At 43.7% G+C, this 26,669-nt stretch overlaps 1 protein-coding gene across 1 annotated transcript in view; it reads left to right on the top strand.

The window, feature by feature from the left end:
* Window positions 1-19,170, top strand: part of TM4SF19 (transmembrane 4 L six family member 19) — a 37,100-nt gene extending 17,930 nt beyond the window's left edge. Inside the window, exon 3 of the mRNA XM_073576631.1 lies at window positions 18,972-19,170. Coding sequence (XP_073432732.1) covers window positions 18,972-19,170 — 199 coding nt within the window. The remainder of the gene's footprint in view (window positions 1-18,971) is intronic.
* Window positions 19,171-26,669: the final 7,499 nt, after the last annotated feature.

The raw sequence follows: 26,669 nt of genomic DNA, 5'->3' as shown, positions 1-26,669 counted from the left end.
ACATCCTCTGTCATGATCTATGATGGTGTAAAAACTTTCTACATCACAGGCTATGAGAAGCTCTTGTTGTCTCAGTCTACCCCCCCTGCAATTCTTAAAAAATAATAAATACAAAAATCCACAGACTCGGCTTTGTGATTCAGAAATAGTTAGCCATACATAATGCTAAGACTCATTACTACATGGACAACGTGACGGATTCCGTACAAACTTGAATGCAATCATATGAGAAAAGAATGTATAGGAGAAAAATATGTGAACATATAATATAATTTATTGGTATATCATAAATACAAAAAATAAGTATAAAGACCTAAACAAATTTTAAAAGTGGGAAACCACAAGATGGCCCACAGTATCAAAAAATACACAGATAGGACTTAAAAGGCTAACAGTACATGTTGAATGTTTGTTGTGTGGGGGATAGATAAGTGCTAAGAAACGTATCTAAGACCAAGTAGTCTAAGTACCAAAAATATAGCGGTGTCACAAAGACACAGTACACTATTAGCATACCGAAAGATCTCATTTGTACGGGAGGCAATCTATATGAGGTTCCAAAACAGGATCTTAACCTGGGTTCTAGTTTTGCTGTGTTCGGACAAGCTAATAAATAATCTCAAATTAATCCGAGGCAGAGACACTACTAAACAATTGTCCAATCGGTGATGGCCTTTGTTCTTGTTCTTGGTCGAGCATCTGAACACCCATTTCCCTCTGTCCCGTTAAAACGGTCCCTGGGTGTTATCACGGCCCTGTTCTTGTCATTGATGTTCTATCTAAGGACTGCTCTGAACCAGATTCTGAATCTGATATACGGTTGTTTCTGTATCAGTAAATTTGTGTCTTGAATTAGTATATGTATTATTTTGATGTTTTTTCAGTCTTTGGGATTTATTCTTTCCCAAGTCAAACATGACCTTTGAAAAAATAAGATTTGTCCCTCAAATATTTCTTCCTCTTGCCCAACTTGACCTTATTCTCTACCTTATCAACAGATTGTAGTTTGTTTGAAGGTGTCTTCAAAATCAGGACTCTCCGCCAATTTTTCCAATTTTGGAGCTATCTCATCCAATTCTCTCTAAAATTTCTCCATAATATAAGTTTCATCCTCAATTAGAATACTCATCAATTTGCCCAAGCATTCTGTTAATGCTTACTCCAATTTTGCTTTCAGGTTTTGTTTACTAAGGTTAAAGGCTTGAAAAATCAAGTCCTCTGGAAATAAGCCCCTGTTCTAAGTATTCACTTCACTTTAATGAGCCTCAGATTCTGGCTCAGGTTATAGCATTATGCATGCAGTGCCGAGGGCTCCATGGCAGATGATGACAATGTCTTTTTTTTTTCATCTTGCATAGTACTGCTTATGTATAGCATTGCTAATGAGTTTATTTTGGCACTAGTAGATACAATGTAATCATCATCTCCACTCCAGACTTTTCAGTACATGCAGCTATATAGACACTGGTCAGTTGGAACAAATAATAAAATGATCAGTGTTACAGCTAACTTTATATAGAACTATCCTTCCGTCTAACCATTAAATAATACTAAGGACCTTAGCTATGAGTATGCCCTGTAATTATGCACATTGGTCTTATGTTGGACTCAGACCTATATAAGGTATTTTTTAACTAAGATCCAGCATATGTTATATGATAATTATTGTTCACACTAGGCATATTTTAATTTGAGTTAATAAAAAAAGATAACTTGTATACATTTTTTAATGTCTTTTCGTTTTTGGTTTTTTTGTCCTCAAATATGTTAATCCAGATACTTTACACAGATTCATGAATGAATCAACTGACATAATCAACAGTCGCTGGGCACATTACTGATTTCACACTCCACCCTTATTCTTTTCGCTCATGCAAAATGCTGCAAAGCAGTTTTCAAGTTTGATAGTCTAGGGCAGTGGTCCCCAACTCCAGTCCTCAAGAGCCACCAACAGGTCAGGTTTTAAGGATTTCTTTAGTATCGCCCAGGTGGTGCAATTATTGCCTGTGCAGGTGAGCAGATCCTGTGCAATTTTAAGGGAAATGAAAACATAACCTGTTGGTGGCTCTTGAAGACTGGACTTGGGGAACACTGGTCTAGGGAGAAAAGCCAAAAGGTGAAAAAGTTGCTGCTGTGCTTCAATAGTCAATTCAAACTCTACCTCTTTGCGATCTGCAACTTGGAATTGTCATCAGCAACAATACCCAGACCACTCTGGCTGCCTTACGGTAAGGCAAAACTACTCACACTCCATGCAAGGCCCACATCCTGAATTTAATAGTGCAAGATTTCTTTTGCAAATACACACACTTGAGAAAGGTAGTGGCTTTGGGCAGAAAATTTTCAGCCCATTTCAATAGATCTTTTGTGGCAATGCATGCCCTACTGGCTTAGCAGAAAAAAAAATGAACTGACAGAGCACCACCTGGTTTGCAACATCATTAATTACCTATTGGAATTTAATGCTGTGTATGTTTCAGGGTTTGTAAAAACAGTGTAAAGTGGTGATGGATAACATCATGCAACAGTCAAACTGGAGCATGGGTCACTGAGATCCAACATTGGCAGCTAATGAGATTGCCTACTGAAGTCCTTTGAAAAGGTGACAAACTTTGTGATCAGAGACACATGTGGAATCAACAATTTAATCCTGCTAATATTTATCCTGGAAAAGACACTTACCAGCAATCAAGAGAGGATAGAAGAAGAAAAAGAATTTTCACAAGTTAAGTGCCATCCTGTGCCATTTAGGAACCCTTAAGGTTTCTGTCACAAGGAACAAGACCGATAGCCAGAGATAAAATGATAAAATGATGATGATGACTATGACACTGGCCATGACAACCAACCTTCACAGTGGGTTATGACAATTAAAATGTAGGCATATTGGTCGTGTAAGTGTGCAAGATAAGCTGTATGCTGCAATGCTTTCTGGAAGATAGATGTTTTCTTAACATGAAGCAATGACACTTTTAGACCCACTCTATAAAAGTAGGCTAAGCTCTGTTACTTGCTGTGCGAAGTGTCTGTCTAGAGCCCACATGACAAACCACCAGACCATTCTTTGATCCACACAGATGTAAGAAGATGAGCCGAGACAGAGTCAGCGGTGTCCAGTGTCCGATACCCCCAAATGCCAAGAGTCGATATATCTATTGGGAGGAAAAGGCATTTTGTGAATTAAAAAAAGCACTGACCGAAGCTCCGGTACTGGCTTATGTGGACTTCTCTATACCGTTCATTCTCCACACCGACGGAAGCTTGCACGGACTTGGTGCTGTGTTGTCGCAGGTGCAGGATGGGAGAGAAAGGGTGATCGCTTATGCTAGCCTTTCCCTCCATGATTCCAAACGTAACCTGGACAACTATAGCTCCTTTAAGCTGGAGTTGTTGCGCTGGTGTGGGCCATGATGGAGAAATTTGCAGAATACCTGTCCGGTTCTGAGGTGTTAGTGCGCACCGATAATAACCCATTAGCGCATCTGGAGAACGCCAAGCTAGGGGCCTTGGAGCAACGTTGGGTGGCCCAAATAGCAAAGTACTGGTACAGAATCGCCTATAGAAGGGGGCAGAGAACACGCACTCTGACGCCTTATCCAGAGCAAAACGTGCACCACCAAGAAAGAGTAGAGATGAGTTGCTAGAGAAAGAGGAGGTGCCCCGGTTCCGAAGGACCACTGGAATGGTGGCGGCCATGCTGGACCAGATACAGACTCCCCATCATAAAAGAATATTGAGAAGATCTCAGGATGAGTGGGTTCAATTGCAGCAGGAAGATCATGAGCTTTCTCTGTTCTGACATTGGGTGGTGTTGAAGAAGCTGCCTAGCCCAAAACAGCGGAGTGCTCTGACTCCAGAAGCATTGAAGATGTTCCGTCACTGGGAGCGCCTCCAGAAGAGAAACGGGCTGTTATAACGGAAGGTTCAACTTCAGAGGGAACTTGGGGCTTCCTAGCAGGTGGTGATTCTATAGACGGTGCTGTCTGCTGTGGCCACTGAAGCTCACGAAAATGGGGCTCACTTCAGTCTTGAAAAAACTTTCCAGTGGCTTCAGTGGTTTGTTTACCACCCACGACTAAGAGCAGCAGTCGAGGAAGCTTGTAGACTCTGTTGGGCCTGTGAGTTGGCCAAGTCACTGGAACAAAGGGCTCCTAATCAAACAATAGTAACTTCGGCCCCCCTGAAGCTATTAACTGTCGACTATTTAACCATTGGGCCAGCTCACCAATGATATGACCACTGCTTAGTGATGGTAGATCATTTCACGCCCACCTGAGATCAGACGGCTGACTCCGCTGCGTATGCTATCTGTAAGCACTTCATTCAGGTCTATGGATGTTCACAGTGGATCCATTCGGACCAAGAAGCTTGTTTCTTGGGAAGAGTGATGGATGAGTTACTGCGGATCTATCAGTTCAACCGATCACCCACCACACCGTACCATCCTCAGGGAAACGGGGCCTGTGAACGATTAACCGTACTCTGATTCAGATGCTAAGGACCCTAGAAGGTGATAGAAAAGCTAGGTGGCCAGAATATGTCTCTGAGCTCGTGTGGATCTACAACAATTGAGTCCATCAAACCACGGGTTACACACCCTACTCCTTATTGTTCGGCCGAACAGGAAAGGAAGTCACAGAGCTGGAGCTGGATCCAGGAGAAGACTACCCATGGATGGGGGTGTCTACCTGGGTCTGAGAACATAGTCATCGTCTAAAACCGTACATCAGTTATTTCAGACACGGCTCCGGGAACTGAAGCACCCTGAGAAGCTTCCTCTACGGGGGACAGATCTTCAAGTTGGTGGTCGGGTGTTGGTGAGGGAGAAACGTCCTCGTGACAAGCTGGAAAATCGGTGGGAGAGTAGGCCGCACAGAGTGAAGCATCGGGTCGGTATGGAAGGACCTGTGTACAAGGTTTATCCAGAACTGCAGGAGAATGCGCCCACCAGAGTGGTCCACAGGAGTATGCTCTGGCCATGCCTCTCCGAAGACTCCATACAGAGAGAAGAAACCCCTGAAGTTCCTGAAGTGGTGCCTCCTGTGGCTGTGTAGGATGAAGAAGAAGAAACTTTCGAACAGCCATCTGCAAATTTGTCTGCAGAGCGGAATCCTGAGACCCCAGAAGAGAACGCTACGGCGGGTGCAGCTTCGGCTTTGCCTCCTCAGGAAGACTCCACTGTTAATTCCAATCTACGTTGCTCCGAACGAACAATGGCTGGACAACCCCCCATTCGGTATAATCAGGATCAGTAGTTTATTTGGTCGGCAAACCGCTAGAACCGCCAACAGACCCTCCAGTTATACTTAGTATGCCTCGCCCATGGAATGGTGAGTGAAAAGAGAGGGGGGGTGTAAGAAGATCAGCCGAGACAGAGTCAGCGGTGTCCGGTGCCCTTTATGGCTGGAACTATCGGGACTGTCACCACTGTTGGCAAGGGAGGTTTCTTCAAGGAGGGAGAGACCTTTCTGTGGGACAGCAGGGGGCACGGGGTATATAAAGAGACTTGAGCACGGGAATGGGTCAGACTTGGCGGGAAGACCACAGGGGATGATTGACTCCTTCTCTGCTGCTCGCGCTGACAACTCCCCGTCACTCAACCCTCAGCGTGCTGACCTAAAGACTTCCTTTGACGCTATTAATTTACCTTCTGGACCCATACTTTTGGATATCCCTATCATGACTGTGATAGAGGATAAACTGCCTAGAGACTAACCTGAAAGACCGTCAGCTGTCGCTGACTGTGAGCGTGCCCATGTCTCGTGTCCCGCGCCATTGCTGAGGAATCCGCCTAAAAGACTGTTTCCACATTCCGACGCACTCAAGTCAAGCAGGACTGAATGCATCAGCACCATCGGGAGACGTGCTTCTCATATCTCCATAGCAGAGCCAGAGACTTTGTCCACGATTTGCGACGCTGAAGGGAGATTTTTCAGCCTTTCACCTGCAAGATCTGCAATCGATAAGCTGCCGTGTTTCTTTATCTCTTATTCTTGCCTCCCTGCATGGAGTATTACCAGTTAATTTCCTGTTCAATAAACCCTTGTTAACCCCTTCTCTGTCTCCGGCTATTCATTGCATCCAACGGACCTCTCCTCTTTACACAGACACAACACTCCACCGCTTGTTCTAGTGGTAGCGATACAACAGGCAGCTAAGGCAGCATCAGGAACACCTACAATATATTTGACATGATGGCACATATTTTTTTTTCTGCCTTTGTGACAACGTGCTGCATCTCAGTAAACCGAGACGCACCAGTTGAACAGTTCGGTTCAGTCATACCTAGACAGTCTCAAGAAGACTTCACCGCATTTAAAAAAGCAACTCTCACATTCAGGTTGGCCCGCACCTCTGCTAAACAAGACTACTTTACTAACCTTCTATCTTCTTTATACCACAACCCCAAACAGTTATTCAACACCTTTAAGTCCCTTCTCCACCCACCACCTCCCTCATCTGTGCAGTAGACTTTGCTGCATATTTCAAAAATAAGACTGACCAAACAAGACAAGTATTTACTACACAATCACCATAACCTTGTACGTACAACTGACCACTGTCCTTCTCACATAATCTTCCTCCCCATCATCACTGAAGGAGAACTTTCTCATCTCTTCTCCAAATTTCCCTTCATCACTTGTACACTTGACCCAATGCCATCCCACCTCCTCTCTAACCTCACCACCACACTTGTCCCAGCCCTAACCCATCTCTTCAACCTATAGTTAACTTCTGGTACCTTCCCTTCTGCTTTCAAACATGCCATGATCAAACCTATCCTGAAGAAAACATCCAGCATCCGTCACCATCACTCCACCAAAACTGACCTGACAAAAATTATTAATGACTTACCACCAAAGCTAACACAATTCTCAATACTCCTTCTTGATCTAACCTCTGCCTTTGACACAGTCAACCACTCCATCCTACTACAAATAATCTCTTCTTTTGGTTTCAAAGACATTGCCCTTTACTGGATTGCCTCATACTTTTCTAACCACACATTTAGCGTCTCCCAATCCCATACTACCTCCTATCCCTGCCCTCTCTGTTGTGAGTTCATTTTTCCCTTCACCATTGAGGTCTGATGAACTTCCTCCTCTGGTGAAGGAAGGTAGTGAGGCTGATTACCAAACACATGGGCAGCTAGTTGATGACTGGGTGGCTGGAATTGAGGACTGGATATAAGGCTGCCGACGCCCTTCTTCCTGGCTGGTGATTTTCCTGCTGGATTCTTGGAGACCAGTCTGATTCCTGCATCTCAAAGCTAAGTTTTTCTGCTCTGCTTTGTACTCTTTAGTTTTGTTTTTGTTTTGCCTTGTTTTTTTGGGAGTTCTGCCATCCCCGGCCGGGGGTGAGCTGAACTCCATTTTTGTCTCTGATCTGGATGATATTTTGATCTTCTCCAAGAATTGGGACTCTCATGTGGAACATGTTCGGACTGTGTTCCGGGTTTTGAGGGAGAATTCCCTGTATGTCAAGGGATCAAAATGCCTTTTTGGGGTACAGAGGATTTCATTTTTGGGATTTATTTTGTCTCCGTCAACTATTGAAATGGACCCGGCCAAGGTACAGGCCATTTATGATTGGGTTCAGCCCACTTCTTTGAAGGCCCTCCAGAAGTTTTGGGTTTTGCTAATTTTTATCGGAAATTTATAGCTAATTTTTCTGGTATTGCCAAGCCATTGACGGATTTGACTAGGAAGGGTACTGATGTGCTGAATTGGTCTCCGGAGGCTGTTTCTTCCTTTCAGGAGCTGAAGCGAAGATTCACTTCTGCTCCGGTTTTGCGGCAACCTGATGTTTTACTCCCGTTTCAGGTGGAGGTGGACTCTTCTGAGATTGGTGCAGGAGCGGTGTTGTCCCAAAAAGCTCCTGTGACATCTAAAATGAATCCTTGTGCTTTCTTTTCCCGAAAGTTCTCCCCATCCGAACGTAACTATGATGTGGGGAATCGGGAACTGTTGGCCATGAAATGGGCATTTGAGGAGTGGAGACATTGGTTGGAGGGAGCCAAACACCAAGTTGTGGTCCTTACGGACCACAAGAATTTGATTTACCTGGAGTCGGCCAAGCTCTTGAATCCTAGACAGGCTAGGTGGGCTTTGTTTTTCACACGTTTTGATTTTGTGGCCTCTTTTCTTCCGGGCACTAAGAATGTCAAGGCAGACGCCCTCTCTAGGAGTTTCCTTGCTGATTCTCCTGTTGTGACTAAGCCTGCTACCATCTTAGGCGAGGGGGTAGTTCTTTCTGCCATCTCGCCCGATTTGAGACGTGCTCTGGAAGAGTTTCAGGAGGACAAACCTGAGCGTTGTCCCAGTGGAAAGTTGTATGTTCCTGACCAGTGGAGGAAGAGAGTGATGTCTGAAGTTCATTGCTCTGCATTGGCTGGTCATCCAGGTATTTTTGGTACTAGAGATCTGGTGAGTCGGTCTTTTTGGTGGGCTGCCTTGTCTCATGATGTCAGGAATTTTGTGCAGTCCTGTGGGACTTGCTCCCGGTCTAAATCTTGTTCTCGCTCTAGTGGCTTGTTGATGCCTTTGCCGGTGCCCAGGAGGCCATGGACCCATATTTCAATGGATTTTATCTCTGATATGCCTGTCTCTCAGAGAATGACTGTTATTTGGGTGATTTGTGATAGATTCTCTAAGATGGTCCATCTTGTACCACTCCCTAAGTTGCCATCTTCCTCTGAGTTGGTGCCCTTGTTTTTGCAACAGGTGGTTCGCTTGCACGGGATTCCTGAGAACAATGTATCTGACAGAGGAGTTCAGTTTGTGTCTAGATTTTGGAGGACTTTCTGTTCCAAGCTGGGAATTCAGTTGTCCTTCTCCTCTGCGTTTCACCCTCAGACAAATGGGAAGACGGAGAGAACAAACCAGACTTTGGAGTCGTGTTTGAGATGTTTTATTTCTGCCGATCAGGATGATTGGGTTTCATTTTTGCCCTTGGCCGAATTTGCTTTAAATAATAGAGCTAGTTCTGCCACTTTGATGTCACCTTTTTTTTGTAACTTTGGTTTTCACCCTTGATTTTCTTCAGGGCAGGTGGAGCCTTCTGCCTGCCCAGGTGTTGACACTGTGGTGGAGAGAATGCACCAGATCTGGGACCAAGTAGTGGATAAGTTGTCTCTCTCCCAGGAAAAGGCCCAGCGGTTTTCCAACCGGCGTAGGACCGTTGGTCCCCAGTTTAAGGTGGGTGATATGGTTTGGTTGTCATCAAAAAATATTGCTATGAAGGTGGCTTCTCCTAAGTTTAAGCCTAGATTTATTGGACCTTACAAGATTTTGGAGATTATTGATCCGGTCTCTTTTCGGTTGGCTCTTCCTGTCACATTTAAAATTCATAATGTGTTTCATAAGTCCTTGTTGAAGAGGTTTGTTGAACCAGTAGTTCCTGTGGTGGCACCTCCTGACCCTATTGGTAACATAGAATATGAGGTAGAGAAGATACTGGATTCCCGTCTGGCTAGACGGAGACTCCAGTATTTGGTTAAGTGGAAGGGTTATGGTCAGGAGGATAATTCCTGGGTCTCTGCCTCTGATATTCATGCCGAAAGATTGGTGCGTGCCTTTCATCGGGCTCACCCGGATCGCCCTGGTGGCATGGATGAGGGTTCAGTGACCCCTCCTCAAGGGGGAGGTACTGTTGTGAGTTCATTTTTCCCTTCACCATTGAGGTCTGATGAACTCCCTCCTCTGGTGAAGGAAGGTAGTGAGGCTGATTACCAAACACATGGGCAGCTAGTTGATGACTGGGTGGCTCGAATTGAGGACTGGATATAAGGCTGCCGACGCCCTTCTTCCTGGCTGGTGATTTTCCTGCTGGATTCTTGGAGACCAGTCTGATTCCTGCATCTCAAAGCTAAGTTTTTCTGCTCTGCTTTGTACTCTTCAGTTTTGTTTTTGTTTTGCCTTGTTTTTTTGGGAGTTCTGCCATCCCCGGCCGGGGGTGAGCTGAACTCCATTTTTGTCTCTGATCTTTTGATATTTTGCTCTGTCTTCAGAATATACCTGAGTGCTGATATAGTCTTTTGAAGCCTAGCGACTTCAGGGCCTGTTTTCCCTATCAGTCGGTTGGCTCATTTTGATAGGGTTTTTGCGGATGGCAGACAGCAGCTTTCCTATCCTGTCCTATGTAGTTAGCTTGGGCCCCATCATTTGCTCAACCTATCTTTCTATCTGTGTTAGTGTTTTCATCTTGCTTCACCGTCATTATATGTTGGGGGCTGCCTATTGCTTTCGGGTCTGCTCTGGGGCAGTTTAGTTTTTCCCCTTTCTGTCTTTAGGCTATATAGTTCTCCGGCTGTGATCGATGGGTCTAGGGCACTGTAGGAACCCCCCACGGCTACTGCTAGTTGTTGTGGATAGGTTCAGGGGTCTGCAATCCGATAGCTGCCAACCTCTCTGGTTTTTCTGGACTTAGCTGGTATTTTGTTTTTTCCTCCTTCGGTGACTCATCATAACACCTCTCTGTTGTGAGTTCATTTTCCCCTTCACTACTGAGGCCCGAGGAACTCCCTCTTCTGGTAAAGAAAGGTAGTGAGCCTGATTATCAAACACCTGGGCCTGATGATGATGACTGGCTGAGTGGAGTTACTGACTGGATATAAGGCTGCCGACGCCGTTCTGCCCTGCGGGTGATTTCTCTGTGGGATCCTTGGAGACCAGTCTGAATTCCTGCTCTTCTAAAGCTAAGTTTTCTGCTTGGCTGTTTGCATTTGTGCTTTGACTCTGTTTTGCCTTGTTTTTCTGGATTTCTGCCATTCCCTGCTGGGGTGTGCTGAATTCCTTTAGCTCTGTCTTCTGAAAATTCCTGAGTGCTGATTTAGTTTTTGAAGCCTAGCTGCTTCAGGGTCTTTTTTCATATCAGCTTGTTGGCTTATGTCTTTGATAGGGTTTTGGCAGATTGCAGACAGCAACCTTCCTTTCCTGTTCTGTGTAGTTAGCTTGGGCCCCATCATTTGCTCAGCCTATCTTTCTATCTGTGTGAGTGTTTTTTCATCTTGCTTCACCGTCATTATATGTTGGGGGCTGCCTTTTACTTTGGGGTCTGCTCTGGGGCAGTTTAGATTTCCTTTTCTGTCTTTAGGCTATTTATCTCTCCGGCTGTGATCGAGGGGTCTAGGGCATCGTAGGAACCCCCCCATGGCTACCTGCTAGTTGTGTTGATAGGTTAAGGGGTCTGCAATCTGATAGTTGCCAACTTCTCTGGTTTTCTGGACGTAGCTTCTATTTTTGTGTCTGCCTCCTACGGTGACTCAATCATAACAGAATCACCCGCCATACCGCAGATCCTAGGGTACTCAATAGCAGGAAAGAATTGTAAAAAAAAAAAAAAGTGTGTATATTTTTTCTTCTATATCTCTGAGGCCGTAGGGGGAATTTTTTTTTTCTCTCAATGGAGATAAAGCAGTTGTCTGAGCGTGTGGAGCAGCTCGCTGCGGAAGTGCGGGGAATTTCCTCCTACCTTGCTCATTCACATGCTGCTGAACCAAAGATTCCTACACCTGATGTATTTTTTGGGGATCGGTCTAAATTTTTGAATTTCAAAAATAATTGTAAATTATTTTTTGCCTTGAAGCCTAACTCGTCAGGGAGCTCCACGCAGCAGGTTAAAATTGTCATCTCTTTGCTGCGTGGCGATCCCCAGGATTGGGTGTTTTCTTTGAAACCAGATGATCCTATTCTGACTAATGTGAACGCATTTTTTCAGGCCTTGGGGTTGTTGTATGACGAACCTAATGCCATTGATCAGGCTGAAAACACCCTGCTGGCATTGAACCAGGGTCGAGATTCTGCAGAATTGTACTGTCAAAAATTCTGAAAGTGGGCTGTCCTCACCACTTGGAATGATGGTGCCTTGGCAGCTCTCTTTCGGAAGGGTTTGTCAGAATCCATAAAGGATACTATGGTGGGATTTCCTGTTCCCTCTGGTCTTGACGATTCTATGTCATTAGCCATTCAGGTTGATCGGCGTTTGCGCAAACGCAAAGCTGCACGAGAGGTGTTGCCACCTGTTGAACAAATGTCTGAACCTATGCAATGTGATAGAGTTTTCTCCAGAGAGCAGCGTCAGGAGTTCAGAAGGCGTAATAAGTTGTGTTATTTCTGTGGAGATGCCTCGCATATTATTTCTGTCTGTCCTAAACGAGAGAAACGCTTTGCACACACGTTTTCTGTTGGTGGTGTTCAACCTAAGTTTCTTCTGGCTATTGCTCTGATCTGCTCCCTGTCCACATTTTCCGCCAAGGATTTTGTGGATTCGGGAGCAGCCCTAAACCTAATGGACTTGGATTTTGCTAAACGTTGTGGATTTCCGTTGACACCTCTGCAGACGCCTATCCCTTTGAGGGGGATTGATGCTACTCCTTTGGCTAAAAATAAACCTCAGTTTTGGACCCAGGTGGTAATGCGGGTCGCCCCAGACCATCAAGAAAATTGCAGATTTTTGGTGTTGCATAATCTACATGATACTATTGTTCTGGGGTTTCCCTGGTTACAAATTCATAATCCAGTTTTGGATTGGAAATCTGTGTCTGTGGTGAGTTGGGGTTGTCGGTGTGCCTTTAGTGAGGCTCCGGTGTTTTCCACCTCTCCTCAGTCGCATGATGTTCCTGATTATTTGGCGGACTTTTATGATGTATTTAGTGAGAATGAGTCTGCGTCTCTGCCTCCTCATAGGAGTTATGACTGTGCAATTGAACTGAGCCCGGGGTGTAAATTTCCCAAAGGTCGGCTCTTCAATTTATCTGTACCCGAGCACGAGGCTATGCGATCCTATATTAAGGAGGCGTTGGAGAAGGGTCATATTAGACCATCCTCGTCACCCTTAGGTGCCGGTTTTTTTTTTGTAGCCAAAAAGGATGGATCATTAAGACCTTGTATTGATTATCGTGCCCTCAACAAAATTACTGTTAAATATCAGTATCCGTTACCCCTGATTTCTGATCTATTCTCCAGAGTTAAAGGTGCTTGCTGGTTTACCAAGCTTGACCTCAGGGGGGCGTATAATCTTATTCGCATTAAGCATGGGAATGAATGGAAGACAGCGTTTAATACTCCGGAGGGACAGTTTGAGTACCTGGTGATGCCTTTTGGGCTCACTAATGCCCCTTCTGTCTTCCAGTGCTTCATGAACTTTATTTTCCAAGATTTTGTCGATAAATTTTTGAATATCTATCTGGATGATATTTTGATCTTCTCCAAGGATTGGGATTCTCATGTGGAACATATTCGGACTGTGTTCCGGATCTTGAGGGGGAATTCCCTGTATGTCAAAGGATCTAAATGCCTTTTTGGAGTACAGAGGATTTCTTTTTTGGGATTTATTTTGTCCCCGTCAACTATTGAAATGGACCTGGCCAAGGTACAGGCCATTTCCGATTGGTTTCAGCCCACTTCTTTGAAGGCCCTCCAGAAGTTTTTGGGTTTTGCTAATTTTTATCGGAAATTTATAGCAAAATTTTCTAGTATTGCCAAGCCATTGACTGATTTGACTAAGAAGGGTGCTGATGTGTTATATTGGTCTCCGGAGGCTGTTCCTTCCTTTCAGGAGCTGAAGCGAAGATTCACCTCCGCCCCGGTTTTACGGCAACCTGATGTCTCACTTCCATTCCAGGTAGAGGTGGATGCTTCTGAGATTGGTGCAGGAGCTGTTTTGTCCCAAAAGGATCCTGTAACATCTAAAATGAATCCCTGTGCTTTCTTTTCCCGAAAGTTCTCTCCATCTGAACGTAACTATGATGTGGGGAATCGGGAACTGTTGGCCATGAAATGGGCATTTGAGGAGTGGAGACATTGGTTGGAGGGAGCTAAGCATCAGGTCGTGGTCCTCACTGACCACAAGAATTTGATTTACCTAGAGTCGGCTAAGCGCTTGAACCCTAGACAGGCTAGGTGGGCCTTGTTTTTTACACGTTTTGATTTTGTGGTTTCTTTTCTTCCTGGAACTAAGAATGTCAAGGCAGATGCCCTCTCTAGGAGCTTCTTTGCTGATTCTCCTGTGGTGACCAAGCCTGCTACCATCTTAGGCGAAGGGGTAGTTCTTTCTGCCATCTCGCCCGATTTGAGACGTGCTCTGGAAGAGTTCCAGGAGGACAAACCTGAGTGTTGTCCCAGTGGAAAGTTGTATGTTCCTGACCAGTGGAGGAGGAGAGTGATGTCTGAAGTTCATTGCTCTGCTTTGGCTGGTCATCCAGGTATTTTTGGTACTAGAGATCTGGTGAGTCGGTCTTTTTGGTGGCCCTCCTTGTCTCGTGATGACAGGAATTTTGTGCAGTCCTGTGGGATGTGCTCCCGGTCTAAATCGTGTTCTCGCTCTAGTGGGTTGTTGATGCCTTTGCCTGTCCCCAAGAGGCCATGGACCCATATTTCAATGGATTTCATCTCTGATATGCCTGTCTCTCAAAGGATGACTGTTATTTGGGTGATTTGTGATAGGTTCTCTAAGATGGTTCATCTTGTACCACTCCCTAAGTTGCCGTCTTCCTCTGAGTTGGTGCCCCTGTTTTTACAACAGGTGGTTCGCTTGCACGGGATTCCTGAGAACATTGTGTCTGACAGAGGAGTCCAGTTTGTGTCTAGATTTTGGAGAACTTTCTGTTCCAAGCTGGGAATTCAGTTGTCCTTCTTCTCTGCTTTTCACCCTCAGACCAATGGGCAGACAGAGAGAACAAACCAGACCTTGGAGTCATATTTGAGATGTTTTATTTCTGCTGATCAGGATGATTGGGTTTCATTTTTGCCCTTGGCCGAATTTGCTTTAAATAATAGAGCTAGTTCTGCCACTTTGATGTCACCTTTTTTTTGTAACTTTGGGTTTCATCCTCAATTTTCTTCAGGGAAGGTGGAGCCCTCTGCCTGCCCAGGTGTTGACACTGTGGTGGAGAGAATGCACCAGATCTGGGACCAAGTGGTGGATAAGTTATCTCTCTCCCAGGAAAAGGCCCAGCGGTTTTCCAACCGACATAGGACCATTGGTCCCCAGTTTAAGGTGTGGTTATCATCAAAAAATATTGCTATGAAGGTGGCTTCTCCTAAGTTTAAGCCTAGATTTATTGGACCTTACAAGATTTTGGAGATTATTAATCCGGTCTCTTTTCGTTTGGCTCTTCCTGTCACATTTAAAATCCATAAGGTGTTCCATAAATCTTTGTTGAAGAGGTTTGTTGAACCTGTTGTTCCGGGGGTGGCACCTCCAGACCCTGTATTGGTTGAAGGTAACATGGAATATGAGGTAGAGAAAGTACTGGATTCCCGTCTGGCTAGACGGAGACTCCAGTATTTGGTTAAGTGGAAGGGTTATGGTCAGGAGGATAATTCCTGGGTCTCTGCCTCTGATATTCATGCCAAAAGATTGGTGCGTGCCTTTCATCGGGCTCACCCTGATCGCCCTGGTGGCGTGGTTGAGGGTTCGGTGACCCCTCCTCAAGGGGGAGGTACTGTTGTGAGTTCATTTTCCCCTTCACTACTGAGGCCCGAGGAACTCCCTCTTCTGGTAAAGAAAGGTAGTGAGCCTGATTATCAAACACCTGGGCCTGATGATGATGACTGGCTGAGTGGAGTTACTGACTGGATATAAGGCTGCCGACGCCCTTCTGCCCTGCGGGTGATTTCTCTGTGGGATCCTTGGAGACCAGTCTGAATTCCTGCTCTTCTAAAGCTAAGTTTTCTGCTTGGCTTTTTGCATTTGTGCTTTGACTCTGTTTTGCCTTGTTTTTCTGGATTTCTGCCATTCCCTGCTGGGGTGTGCTGAATTCCTTTAGCTCTGTCTTCTGAAAATTCCTGAGTGCTGATTTAGTTTTTGAAGCCTAGCTGCTTCAGGGTCTTTTTTCATATCAGCTTGTTGGCTTATGTCTTTGATAGGGTTTTGGCAGATTGCAGACAGCAACCTTCCTTTCCTGTTCTGTGTAGTTAGCTTGGGCCCCATCATTTGCTCAGCCTATCTTTCTATCTGTGTGAGTGTTTTTTCATCTTGCTTCACCGTCATTATATGTTGGGGGCTGCCTTTTACTTTGGGGTCTGCTCTGGGGCAGTTTAGATTTCCTTTTCTGTCTTTAGGCTATTTATCTCTCCGGCTGTGATCGAGGGGTCTAGGGCATCATAGGAACCCCCCATGGCTACCTGCTAGTTGTGTTGATAGGTTCAGGGGTCTGCAATCTGATAGTTGCCAACTTCTCTGGTTTTCTGGACGTAGCTTCTATTTTTGTGTCTGCCTCCTACGGTGACTCAATCATAACACCTCTCTCTGTTAGTGTCCCTCAAGGCTCTGTCCTGGAATCACTACTCTCCTCAATCTATACCTTTGGCCTAGAACAGCTCGTAAAGTCCTCCCAAAACCTCCTCCTCTCCTGTACACTCATAAGTTTCTCACCTAATCATCTCCAAGACTTCTCTTGAGTGTCCCAATCCTCTGGAATTCTGTGCCTCAACCCATCCAACTAGCCGCGACAATCAGAACCATGTGACAGAAAATGAACACCCACCTCTTTAGGAAGGGTTTCAGCCTGCAATGACCCTGCTGTCACCTCACCAGCGTCGAAGCTGCCACAACCCCCCACACTCCTGTCTCCTTACCCATTATCCTGTAAACTGTAAGTCCACAGGGCGCTCTCCTTTCTGTACCAGTCTGTCATTGTTAGTTTGGTCACCGTATTTTATTCTTGGATCCTGTATGTAACCCCTTCTCATGAACAGCACTATGGAATCAATGGTGCTCTAAAAATAAGTAATAATAATAAGAATTTGTGCTAATTTGACTCTAAGGGGAATGAACTCACAGTGTTCTAAACATATTTTCCAGGCAACTAGAGGCATTTTAAGAATGCAGTTTGTGCACATTCATTCCTTGCAAATCAAATTTTGGCTGAAAATTTCACAAAGGAAGTGAATTCTAAATCAAATGATCTGCTTATGTCTACTGGCCACCGTTTATTGAAGTATATGTAAATTATTCCATCCTGACCATTACTGCTACAGTGGGGAAAAAAGTATTTAGTCAGCCACCAATTGTACAAGTTATCCCACTTAAAATGATAAGCGAGGCCTGAAATTGACATCATATGTAGACCACAACTATGAGAGTCAAAATGAGAAAACAAATCCAGAAAATCACCTTGTCTGATTTGGCAAGATTTGTTTTGCAAATAATGGTGGAAAATAAGTATTTGGTCACCTAAAAACATGCAAGATTTCTGGCTCTGACAGACCTGTAACTTCTTCTTTAAGAGGCTCCTCTGTCCTCCACTCATTACCTGTAGTAATGGCACCTGTTTGAACTTATCAGTATAAAAGACACCTGTCCACAACCTCAAACAGAGAAATGTTCAATCACCGCACACTCTTGATAGATGCTTGTGAAAATTGTATTGTATAGATGCAGCAAAAACACAATTCAGGTGCAGGGATAGAGGAAATGGTGAGGCGACAAGAATATAACGTTTCAACCCTCACAGGGTCTTGTTCATATAGTCACTGTTGGCAAGGTTCACTGAATGGTATAAAGGATATTCTGATTGCAAAAGACACCTGGGTCCAGGAGAGGTCCCGGGCACCTGTGCATTGGATTATAGGCTGCAAAATCAACCTCAAACAGTCATACTCCAAACTCCAATGTGGTGAAGACCAAAGAGCTGTCCGGAGGACACCAGAAACAAAATTGGAGCCTTGCACCAGGCTAGGAAGACTGAATCTGCAATAGGCAAGCAGCTTGGTGTGATGAAATCAACTGTGGGAGCAATAATAACAAAATGGAAGACATACAAGACCACTGATAATCTCCCTTGATCTGGGGCTCCACGCAAGATCTCACTTCATTGGGTCAAAATGATCACAAGAACGGTGAGCAAAAATCCCAGAACCACATGGGGAGACCTAGTGAATGACCTGTATAGAGCTGGGACCACCGTAAAAAAGGATACCATCAGTAACACACTATGCCGTCAAGGACTCAGATCCTGCAGTGCCAGATGTGTCGCTGTGCTTAAGCCAGTACATGTCCGGGCCTGTCTGAAGTTTGCTAGAGAGTATTTGGATTATCTAGAAGAGTATTGAGAGAATGTCATATGGTCTGATGAAACCAAAGTAGAACTATTTGGTAGAAACAAAACTAATCGTGTTTGGAGGAGACAGAATGCTGGGTTGCATCCAAAGAACACCATACCTACTGTGAAGCATGGGGGTTGCAACATCATGCTTTGGAGCTGTTTCTCTGCAAAGGAACCAGGACAACTGATCTGTGTACATGAAAGAATGAATGGGGCCATGTATCGTGAGATTTTGAGTGCAAACCTACTTCCGTCAGCAAGGGCATTGAAGATGAAACGTGGATAGGTCTTTCAGCATGATAACAATCCCAAGCACACCACCAGGGCAACAAAGGAGTGGCTGCGTAAGAAGCATATGAAGGTCCTGGAGTGACCAAGCCAGTCTCCAGATCTCAACCCCATAGAAAACCTTTGGAGGGACATGAAAGTCAGTGTTACCCAGGGACAGGCCAAAAACATCACTGCTCTAGAGGAGATCTGCATGGAGGAATGGGCCAACATACCACCAACAGTGTGTGCCAACCTTGTGAAGACTTACAGAAAACGTTTGACCTCTGTCATTGCCAACAAAGGATATATAACAAAATATTGAGATGAACTTTTGTTAATGACCAAATACCTATTTTCCACAATAATTTGCAAAATAAATCTTGTTAAATCAGACAAGGTGATTTTCTGAATTTGCTTTCTCATTTTCACTCTCATAGTTGTAGTCTACCTATGATGTCAATTACAGGCCTCTCTCATCTTTTTAAGTGGGAGAACTTGCACAATTGGTGGCTGACTAAATACTTTTTTTCCCCGCCGTACATTACAACTAAAGTATTACTACATTAGATAAGTCAACCAACTTATATGGAGGCCTCCTGACTTCTCAAACAGATGAGGTGTGCATATAATAAATTTTTTTTTCTTTTTGTAGCTCAATGGTTATAGTTCCAGATCGATCTTTGAAGAGTGTGGCCTGTATTGAACCTCCTCACATTGAGACCTGGCATTCCAGTTTTTTCATTCTTCTGTCTATGAGCAACATTTTACAGATGTTATTGAGTCTCTCCCAGATTGTTAATGCCATTTTTGGAGTGTTATGTGGATACTGCGACCAAGAAAAAAGTATGTAAGCTAAAATATATCTTGAAGTTTTTTTTCACCTAAGGTGGCAAGTAGACAAAATGTGGATTTTCGTTCTTAAAAATCACCACATCTCTGAACAGAAATGAGAAATAAAGGCAGAATAAAACATGTTTTCATAAAAATAATTTCTCTATAATATAATGTAAATCACAGCTAACAGTCTCCACAAGGAGAAACAGTAACGCTTAACACTCGCTCAAACGAGCGTATAATTCAATTTCTGACTAGTGTGATCCGATGTTTAATTAGACAGCACTCAGACCAATGTTTTACTATGGGGCAGTACAGATCTGCAATTTTTTCCTCATGCCGATCTGGCATGAGAAAACAATCGCAGAATGCTGTGAGTGCAAGCGATAATCGGATTACATTCACTTATAGGACTGTGATGCAGGCGGCTGTGTCTGCTGCCGCCCGCGTCACAGTACAGCGGACACGGCCACGCACAATTTGCTGTGCGGCTGGCCCTGTACAACTGCTGGGGGAGCGGTCCGGGGGGCATTTGCCTCTCTGCCTCCCGTCCCAGCCCGCCCCTGCACTTATTCAAGTCTATGGGTGTGTGGGAAACATTGGCCTGCATGTGCACAGAGACGATGGCGAAGATGGGAGAAATTGAGTTCTTCATCGTCTCTGCAGCTCTGCTGTGATTCTCTCATGTGAAAGAATTGGATCACAGACAGCTTAAACTCTGACAGAGTTAGAGCCAAGTGTCATTAGCATAATCAACCCAATTGTCTCGCATGAGAGAATAGACAGTTGTGCGACCCCGGCGTTACCTTGTCAGCAAGAATCACTTGGACCCTAGGTTCTCAGCTAATGGTTCATGCACACTATGGCTCAAATTCAGCATTGCTGTTTCTCCAGTTTTCTGGCATAATTTGCTATTTATTAGTGCCCTGTGTTTTTACGGCTTTTTTGTTGAATAAAACTAACTTTGTTAAATACATACTGTAGAAAAATGGCACATATAATCCAAAGTAAAAAAAATGCAAAAAATAACCAAGAAAGGCAGCACAAACCCAGCAAAACCTGCTTTTTTAGAAGCAGCTTTTTTATTGCCATGAGAGCAAGTTTTGCCTGCAGGAAAAAAAAATGCAACATGTGAACATAGCCAAACTGCCGCTCCTGTGACTTTATCCATGAAATTACGCTGTCTATAATGTGGGAAGGGAAGCAAAAGACCAGAAAAAGCCATATACCTGACAAATGCTATTGAGAATTCTGCTATTAGAAGTGGGAGGAAAGAACAAAGACAAAAAAATCTAAATGAAAAAAATATTGAAGAAAGAGAAACCAATCACAAAGTAAAATGTTTCTATACTAATGCACAAAGCATGGGCAACAAGCAAGGAGAATTGGAACTACTAACGCAGGAGAAGAAATATGATGTCATTGGAATCATTGAAACTTGGTGGGACAATACACATGATTGGAATACAAGGCTAGAAGGATACAACTTATTTGCAAGAAACAGACTTGATAAACGAGGAAGAGGTGTCGCATTGTATGTTAGAAACGCGTATATCTGCACAGAGATTGAAGCTTCAGAGACTGGGAGTTCTGTGGAAACTGTTTGGGTAAGAATACAAGGACAGAATAATGGAAAGGACACCATTGTAGGCATTTACTACAGGCCGCCTGTGCAAGCTGAAGATATGGATGAACTCTTTATGCATCAAATGGCCAAGTTCTCCAAAAAATATGACATAGTTGTCATGGGAGATTTCAACTATCCAGACATTTGTTGGGAATCTCTCTCAGGAAAACTAACAGGTCAAGGAAATTCTTATCCTCTCTTGCTGACAACTTTATCTTCCAAAAGGTAGGGGAGAAAACAAGGGTAACTGCTACCTTGGATCTAATCCTTATAAACAGGGAGGAAATGGTTGAGGAGGTAAAAGTGGCTGGGACCCTAGGAGGTAGCGACTATGCTATTTTAGAGTTTTGGATAACTAGAGGAGGAAGACCTGTGAAGACTCAGACATCAAGGTTAAATTTCAGAAAGGCAGATTTTAAAGGATTCAGAAAGAGAATTGGAGGGGTCCAATGGCTGGATATCCTTAAAGACAAAAATGTCCAGGAGGGATGGGAAATCTTGAAAAATGAAATTCTCAAAGCAGCATTGTTAACAATTCCGAAAAGACGGAAGAATAGGAAGCATTTAAGGAAACCAGGATGGATGAACACAGAACTTAAGCACATGCTAAAAAGGAAGAAAGAAATGTTTATAAAATGGAAAGAAGGAGGCATATCTAAAGAAGAATATAATGCTGTCTGCAGAACCTGCCGGGCACGAATCAGATTACTAAAGCTGACAATGAATTGAGGCTTGCAAGAGACGTCAAAAGCAATAAAAAAGGATTTTGGGGATATGTCAAAAGTAAAAGAAAAATCAAAGATGCTATAGGATTTTTACAGGATGAAAATGATGAAATGGTAAGACAGGATGTTGACATGGATGAACTTTTAAATTCCTATTTTGCATCTGTTTTCTCTCAGAAAGGAAATGTAACATCAACTGTTCTTCACTGTCCTATTAAGGGAATAGAAGAATCCAGGATATCTGTAAACAGAAAGATAGTGAGGAAACACTTAGCTAACCTAAATGAATTCAAGTCTCCAGGTCCAGATGAATTACACCCCAGAGTACTGAAGGTGATAGCAGAAGAAATTTTTGAACCACTCTCCATAATCTTTGAAAACTCTTGGAGAACAGAAAATCCCAGAAGACTGGAGAAGAGCAAATGTTGTTCTTATCTTCGCCATTCTAGGATGCATTAACAGAACCATAATGTCTACAGAAGCATACAGTCTAGATCACGTGAAGTCATTATTGCCCTCTACTCCTCTTTGGTCAGACCTCATCTGGAATACTGTGTTCAGTTTTGGGCACCACATTTTAAAAAAGACATTAAACTGGAGCAAGTTCAGAAAAGAGCGACCAGAATGGTGACCGGTCTGCAAACCCTGTCTTATGAGGAAAGGTTGCAGGATTTGGGAATGTTTAGCTTGCAAAAGAGAAGACTGAGAGACTTAATAGTTGTCTACAAATATCTGAAGGGCTGTCACATTGTAGAAGGATCATCTTTATTCTCATTTGCACAAGGAAAGACTAGAAGCAATGGGGTGAAACTGAATGGGAGGAGACACAGATTAGATATTAGAAAAAACTTTTTGACAGTTAGAGTGATCAATGAGTGGAACAGGCTGCCACGAGAGGTGGTGAGTTCTCCATCAATACAAGTCTTCAAATAGAGACTGGACAGACATCTGTCTGGGATGATTTAGTGAATCCTGCTTAGAGCAGGGGGTTGGACCAGATGGCCCAGGAGGTCCCTTCCAACTCTACGATTCTATGATTCTAATGAAACAAACTTCTGGAAATCACTTTCTAGAAATATGTTTTTATTTTGACATAATTGAGTTATTATTCTCTTTTTAGAAGGAAGTCAGATGGATGAATAAATAAGGGATCATAGGCACTAGCAGGCAAGTGATTATATTACTCAGTCCTTCTCTTGCAAAAATTCTAGGCATCCGTGGAGATAATGCTACAAAGTACGAATGCTGTCAAAATAGAAGTGTGAATAATTTATTGATATCATTTGTCAAAAGGCAAAGTGAATGAGTAGAAGAAAAATCTGAATGACATCATTTGGTCTTGTAATTCCCCCATAGTTGGGGATTACAACAATGTGAGGTAATGTTATATGCTCATTTAAAGTGAATCTGTCACCCCATTTTCGGCCTATAAGCTGCGGCCACCGCCATCAGGGGCTTATCTACAGCATTCTGTAATGCTGTAGATAAGCCCTTGATGTAACCTGAAAGAGAAGAAAAACAAGTTAGATTATACTCTCCGGGGGGTGCGGTCCAGTGCGGTAGGTGTCGCAGTCCGGTCCGGCGCCGCCCATCTTCCAGAGATCACGTCCTCCTTCTTACTTCTGCCGTAGCTCTTGCGCAGGCGTACTTTATCTGTCCTGTTGAGGGCAGAGTAAAGTACTGTAGTGCGTAGGCGTCTGGAAAGGTCAGAGGTCCGGCGCCTGCGCCCTGCAGTACTTAACACTGCCCTCAACAGGGCAGAGAAAGTACACCTGCCAAGGAGCTGCGGCAGAAGTAAGAAGGAGGACGTCATCGTATGAAGATGGGAGGCGCCCGACCGGACCACAACACCCATCGGACCGGACCCCCGGGTGAGTATAATCTAACTCTTTTCTTATCTTTCAGGTTACATCGGGGGCTTATCTACAGCATTACAGAATGACAGATTCTCTTTAAGTACTTGAACTGTTGCACTGTATGGTTATGTGGGATGAAGCAACACACACTCAAGGGTTTAATTCTATCACCTGGCTGGTAGTTAAGGAAACGATAGTGAAACTTAAAAAACCTCCAACCACTGTTTGATTGTGCTGTGAGTTCAGTCAGAGAAGAGCAGAATAACAGCCATTAACATCTAAAACACTTCAAAGAAAGGAAAGGAGGAATGCCCTGGTTCCCCAGTGCACACACATATAATTACAGTATGCCGTGGACGCAGGAGGAATGCTCATGGACCAAAGTAAGACACTGTCAAGGATAACAGTAGAGAGAACACACAGATCCCACCGCTGCCACCATTTTGTCAGCGAAACAGTTGGTCACCTCCAAGAGAATTACGCAATTGACTGATGTGCGATAGACGAGACGGCGGCTGTTTTCGCTACTAGTCCAGTTATTTATTGAACTCATAGTACGAGTATAGTATGTACATATCCAATTCCAACTCATGGAATATACAATATATCTATAAACTCCAGTACGGTCACTGCCAAACTCCACATTAACAAACGGAATTAGCTGCCATCACCAATCATTTATACTGGCTAATTAGACACTCGATATAAATAGCGAATTGCTTCAGGGGTGCAAATTATAGAGCAAGAATATTGAAGCTATTAAATTTTATATATTTAATTCAAAAAGTAGGTAGTGTTTATAAAAATATACAAATATGTTGTAAAAAAGGAACAAAATAATACAATATATACAATTAAATAAAATAAAAAGGATAAACAGAAGAAATGTAGTAAACCTGATGTCACAGCAATAATAGAGTTTGTAGTGGAGGGAAGCATTCCTTTTCGGGGAAATGAACAGAACCACTGTGCCTTCCAGGACTGACACTAATTATAGTTTGGCATTTGCTTTTATTAACACAGACTCACACACATACCTCCCCACCGGTGACTTATAACAGGGCTGGTTATAAGAAGTGCTGCTAAATCTTAAAAAAATTATAAGATTCCCAAATTCCACAATATCTTTGTCCCTGGAGGTCCCAGGCGTGAGATATTAATGGCATATTTCCTATCATGATTGCATCTTTCTATAAGTAGGAAACATGTGGTCTCCCCCATTCTTGCGCAATCTGAGGATGGATTTCTTGTCTGTGATCCATCAAGTGGCCAACTTTAATTACCTGTTTGCAGGAGGAAGGTGGTAGGGGATCCAAGCTGAAAATTAGGGTCATCTGCCTTTCTGCAATATTTACTATCAACTGTGAAATGGCTTATAGATTTTACAATTAAAGACCAAATGGGGATGCTAGCTACTCACACATGAAGTGTAGAAGGAAATTCTTTAGTGTCAGTACTGGACTCCAGTTTAGGGCAGTCTCACGTGTCCAGATAATTCTGGTACCGGTAAAAATGGTACCGGAGCTATCAGTGTCCGTGTGAATATGTGGTACATCTGTGTGGCACACGTGTGCCGCATGTGTACTGCATCAGGACCACACGGACAGCCGCTGGGGAAGAAGCACTACAGTAAGCGCTGTTCCCTGGCGGCTGGTGCTGAATGCGGCTGTCATTCTTCTCTCCTGCTCTGCTGGCAACAGCGAGCAGGAGAGAAAGAATGAATGAAAACCCGACGTGGGATCCCCCTCTTTTTGTGAACCAACCCGGCAAAACTCACAGCTGGGGGCTGCTATTCTCAGGCTGGTAAGGGGCCATTGATCTTTGCTCCCCACAGCCTAAAAACAGCAGCCCGCAGCTGCCCAGAAATGGTGCATCTATTAGATGAGCCTATTCTGGAGCTTTGTCGGGTTCTTCCCACTTGCCCTGTAGCAGTGGCAAGTGGGGTCATAAGGGGTTAATGTGACATTTCTATTGTAAGGTGACATTAAGCCCGGATTAGTAATGGAGAGGTGTCAATAAGACACCTCTCCATTACTAATCCTAGAGTTATTCAAGGGTTAAATAAACACACAATAAGAACAAAGTATTTTATTGAAAGAATACAACACACCAAGTGTTTAAAGCTTTATTATACTCCTAATTCCATATTGATGCCATTATTTTCCTGTAAAAAAATTATAAAAATGATTGTAAAATTGGTGTTTCGACTTGACAAAATCTCCATTAATCTAAAGCTGCTATGCACTACTTGCACTTTGTAGGCGCATCTATTAATATGCACGATGATGCGATGAGTATTTAACTATGCTGCTATGTACTGCTGGTATGCAGTATTGCACTTTGCAGGTGGGTCTATCATCTGACACTTGTAATGATTTTTAAACTCTACTGTTATGCACAATTGCACTTTGCAATGCTGATTATATTACTAATGAATTTTTCATGCAATTTTTGATGATACTGTATGCACTGCTGCATGTGGGCAAGAGAGCTTTGGTAGAAAAAAAAATTTTCTTGGATGTCTATCCTAATCTATTTAATCATTGTGTGGATATCTGTGTGTTCATTTTTAGGAAATAAATTATATTTTGTGTAGGCTAAATATTCAGCCACATATATTAAGTATTTTTTTTTTTTAAAGAATAAACTTTTTTTCCTAAATTAATTTTTGTAACACTATGAATAGAGGGTGAATTGTACCATTTTCCTGATATGTGACTAGCAGTCAGTTATGCATATGTATCTCCATTGTTTGATTTTAAATGCATTTGTTTGAATAAAGATGGATCATGATCTACTACATAATCGTCTAATTCTGTCTGTCTGTAACGGAAATCCCGCAACGCTGATTGGTCACGCCCGGCTGGCCGCGACCAATCAGCGACTGATGCAGTCCGGCCGTGAATTGGCGTGGCATTCGAAAGACACATGCCACCGCTACCGTCGGGTTGCCGCGGGTCATCTCCTGCCGCACGGAGGTCAGCGGCGACACAGCCGGGACATGACCGGCGCAGCGCTCAATGTGCGGATGGTACTCATGGTCCAGAGGAGAGGAGACTCTCCTCCAGGCCCTGGGTACCATAAACCTGTAAAAAATAGAATTAAAATTAAAAATAGTCATATACTCACCTTCCGACGGCCCCCAGACTCTTTCCCTCCTCTCTCCACGCGCCCGGCATCTTCTGGTCCCAGTAATGCTTTGCGCGAAAGACAGCTGATGACGTTGCGCTCTCACGATAGTGACGTCATCTCCGGTCCTTCGCGCTAAGCATTACTGGGACCGGAAAATGCCGGGAGCGAGAAAAGGA

Source organism: Dendrobates tinctorius, unplaced genomic scaffold, assembly GCF_039654945.1.
Source record: "Dendrobates tinctorius isolate UK_male_01 unplaced genomic scaffold, ASM3965494v1 ptg000049l, whole genome shotgun sequence".
Classification (NCBI taxonomy): domain Eukaryota; kingdom Metazoa; phylum Chordata; class Amphibia; order Anura; family Dendrobatidae; genus Dendrobates; species Dendrobates tinctorius.
This window is presented reverse-complemented; position numbering and strand designations above follow the sequence as displayed.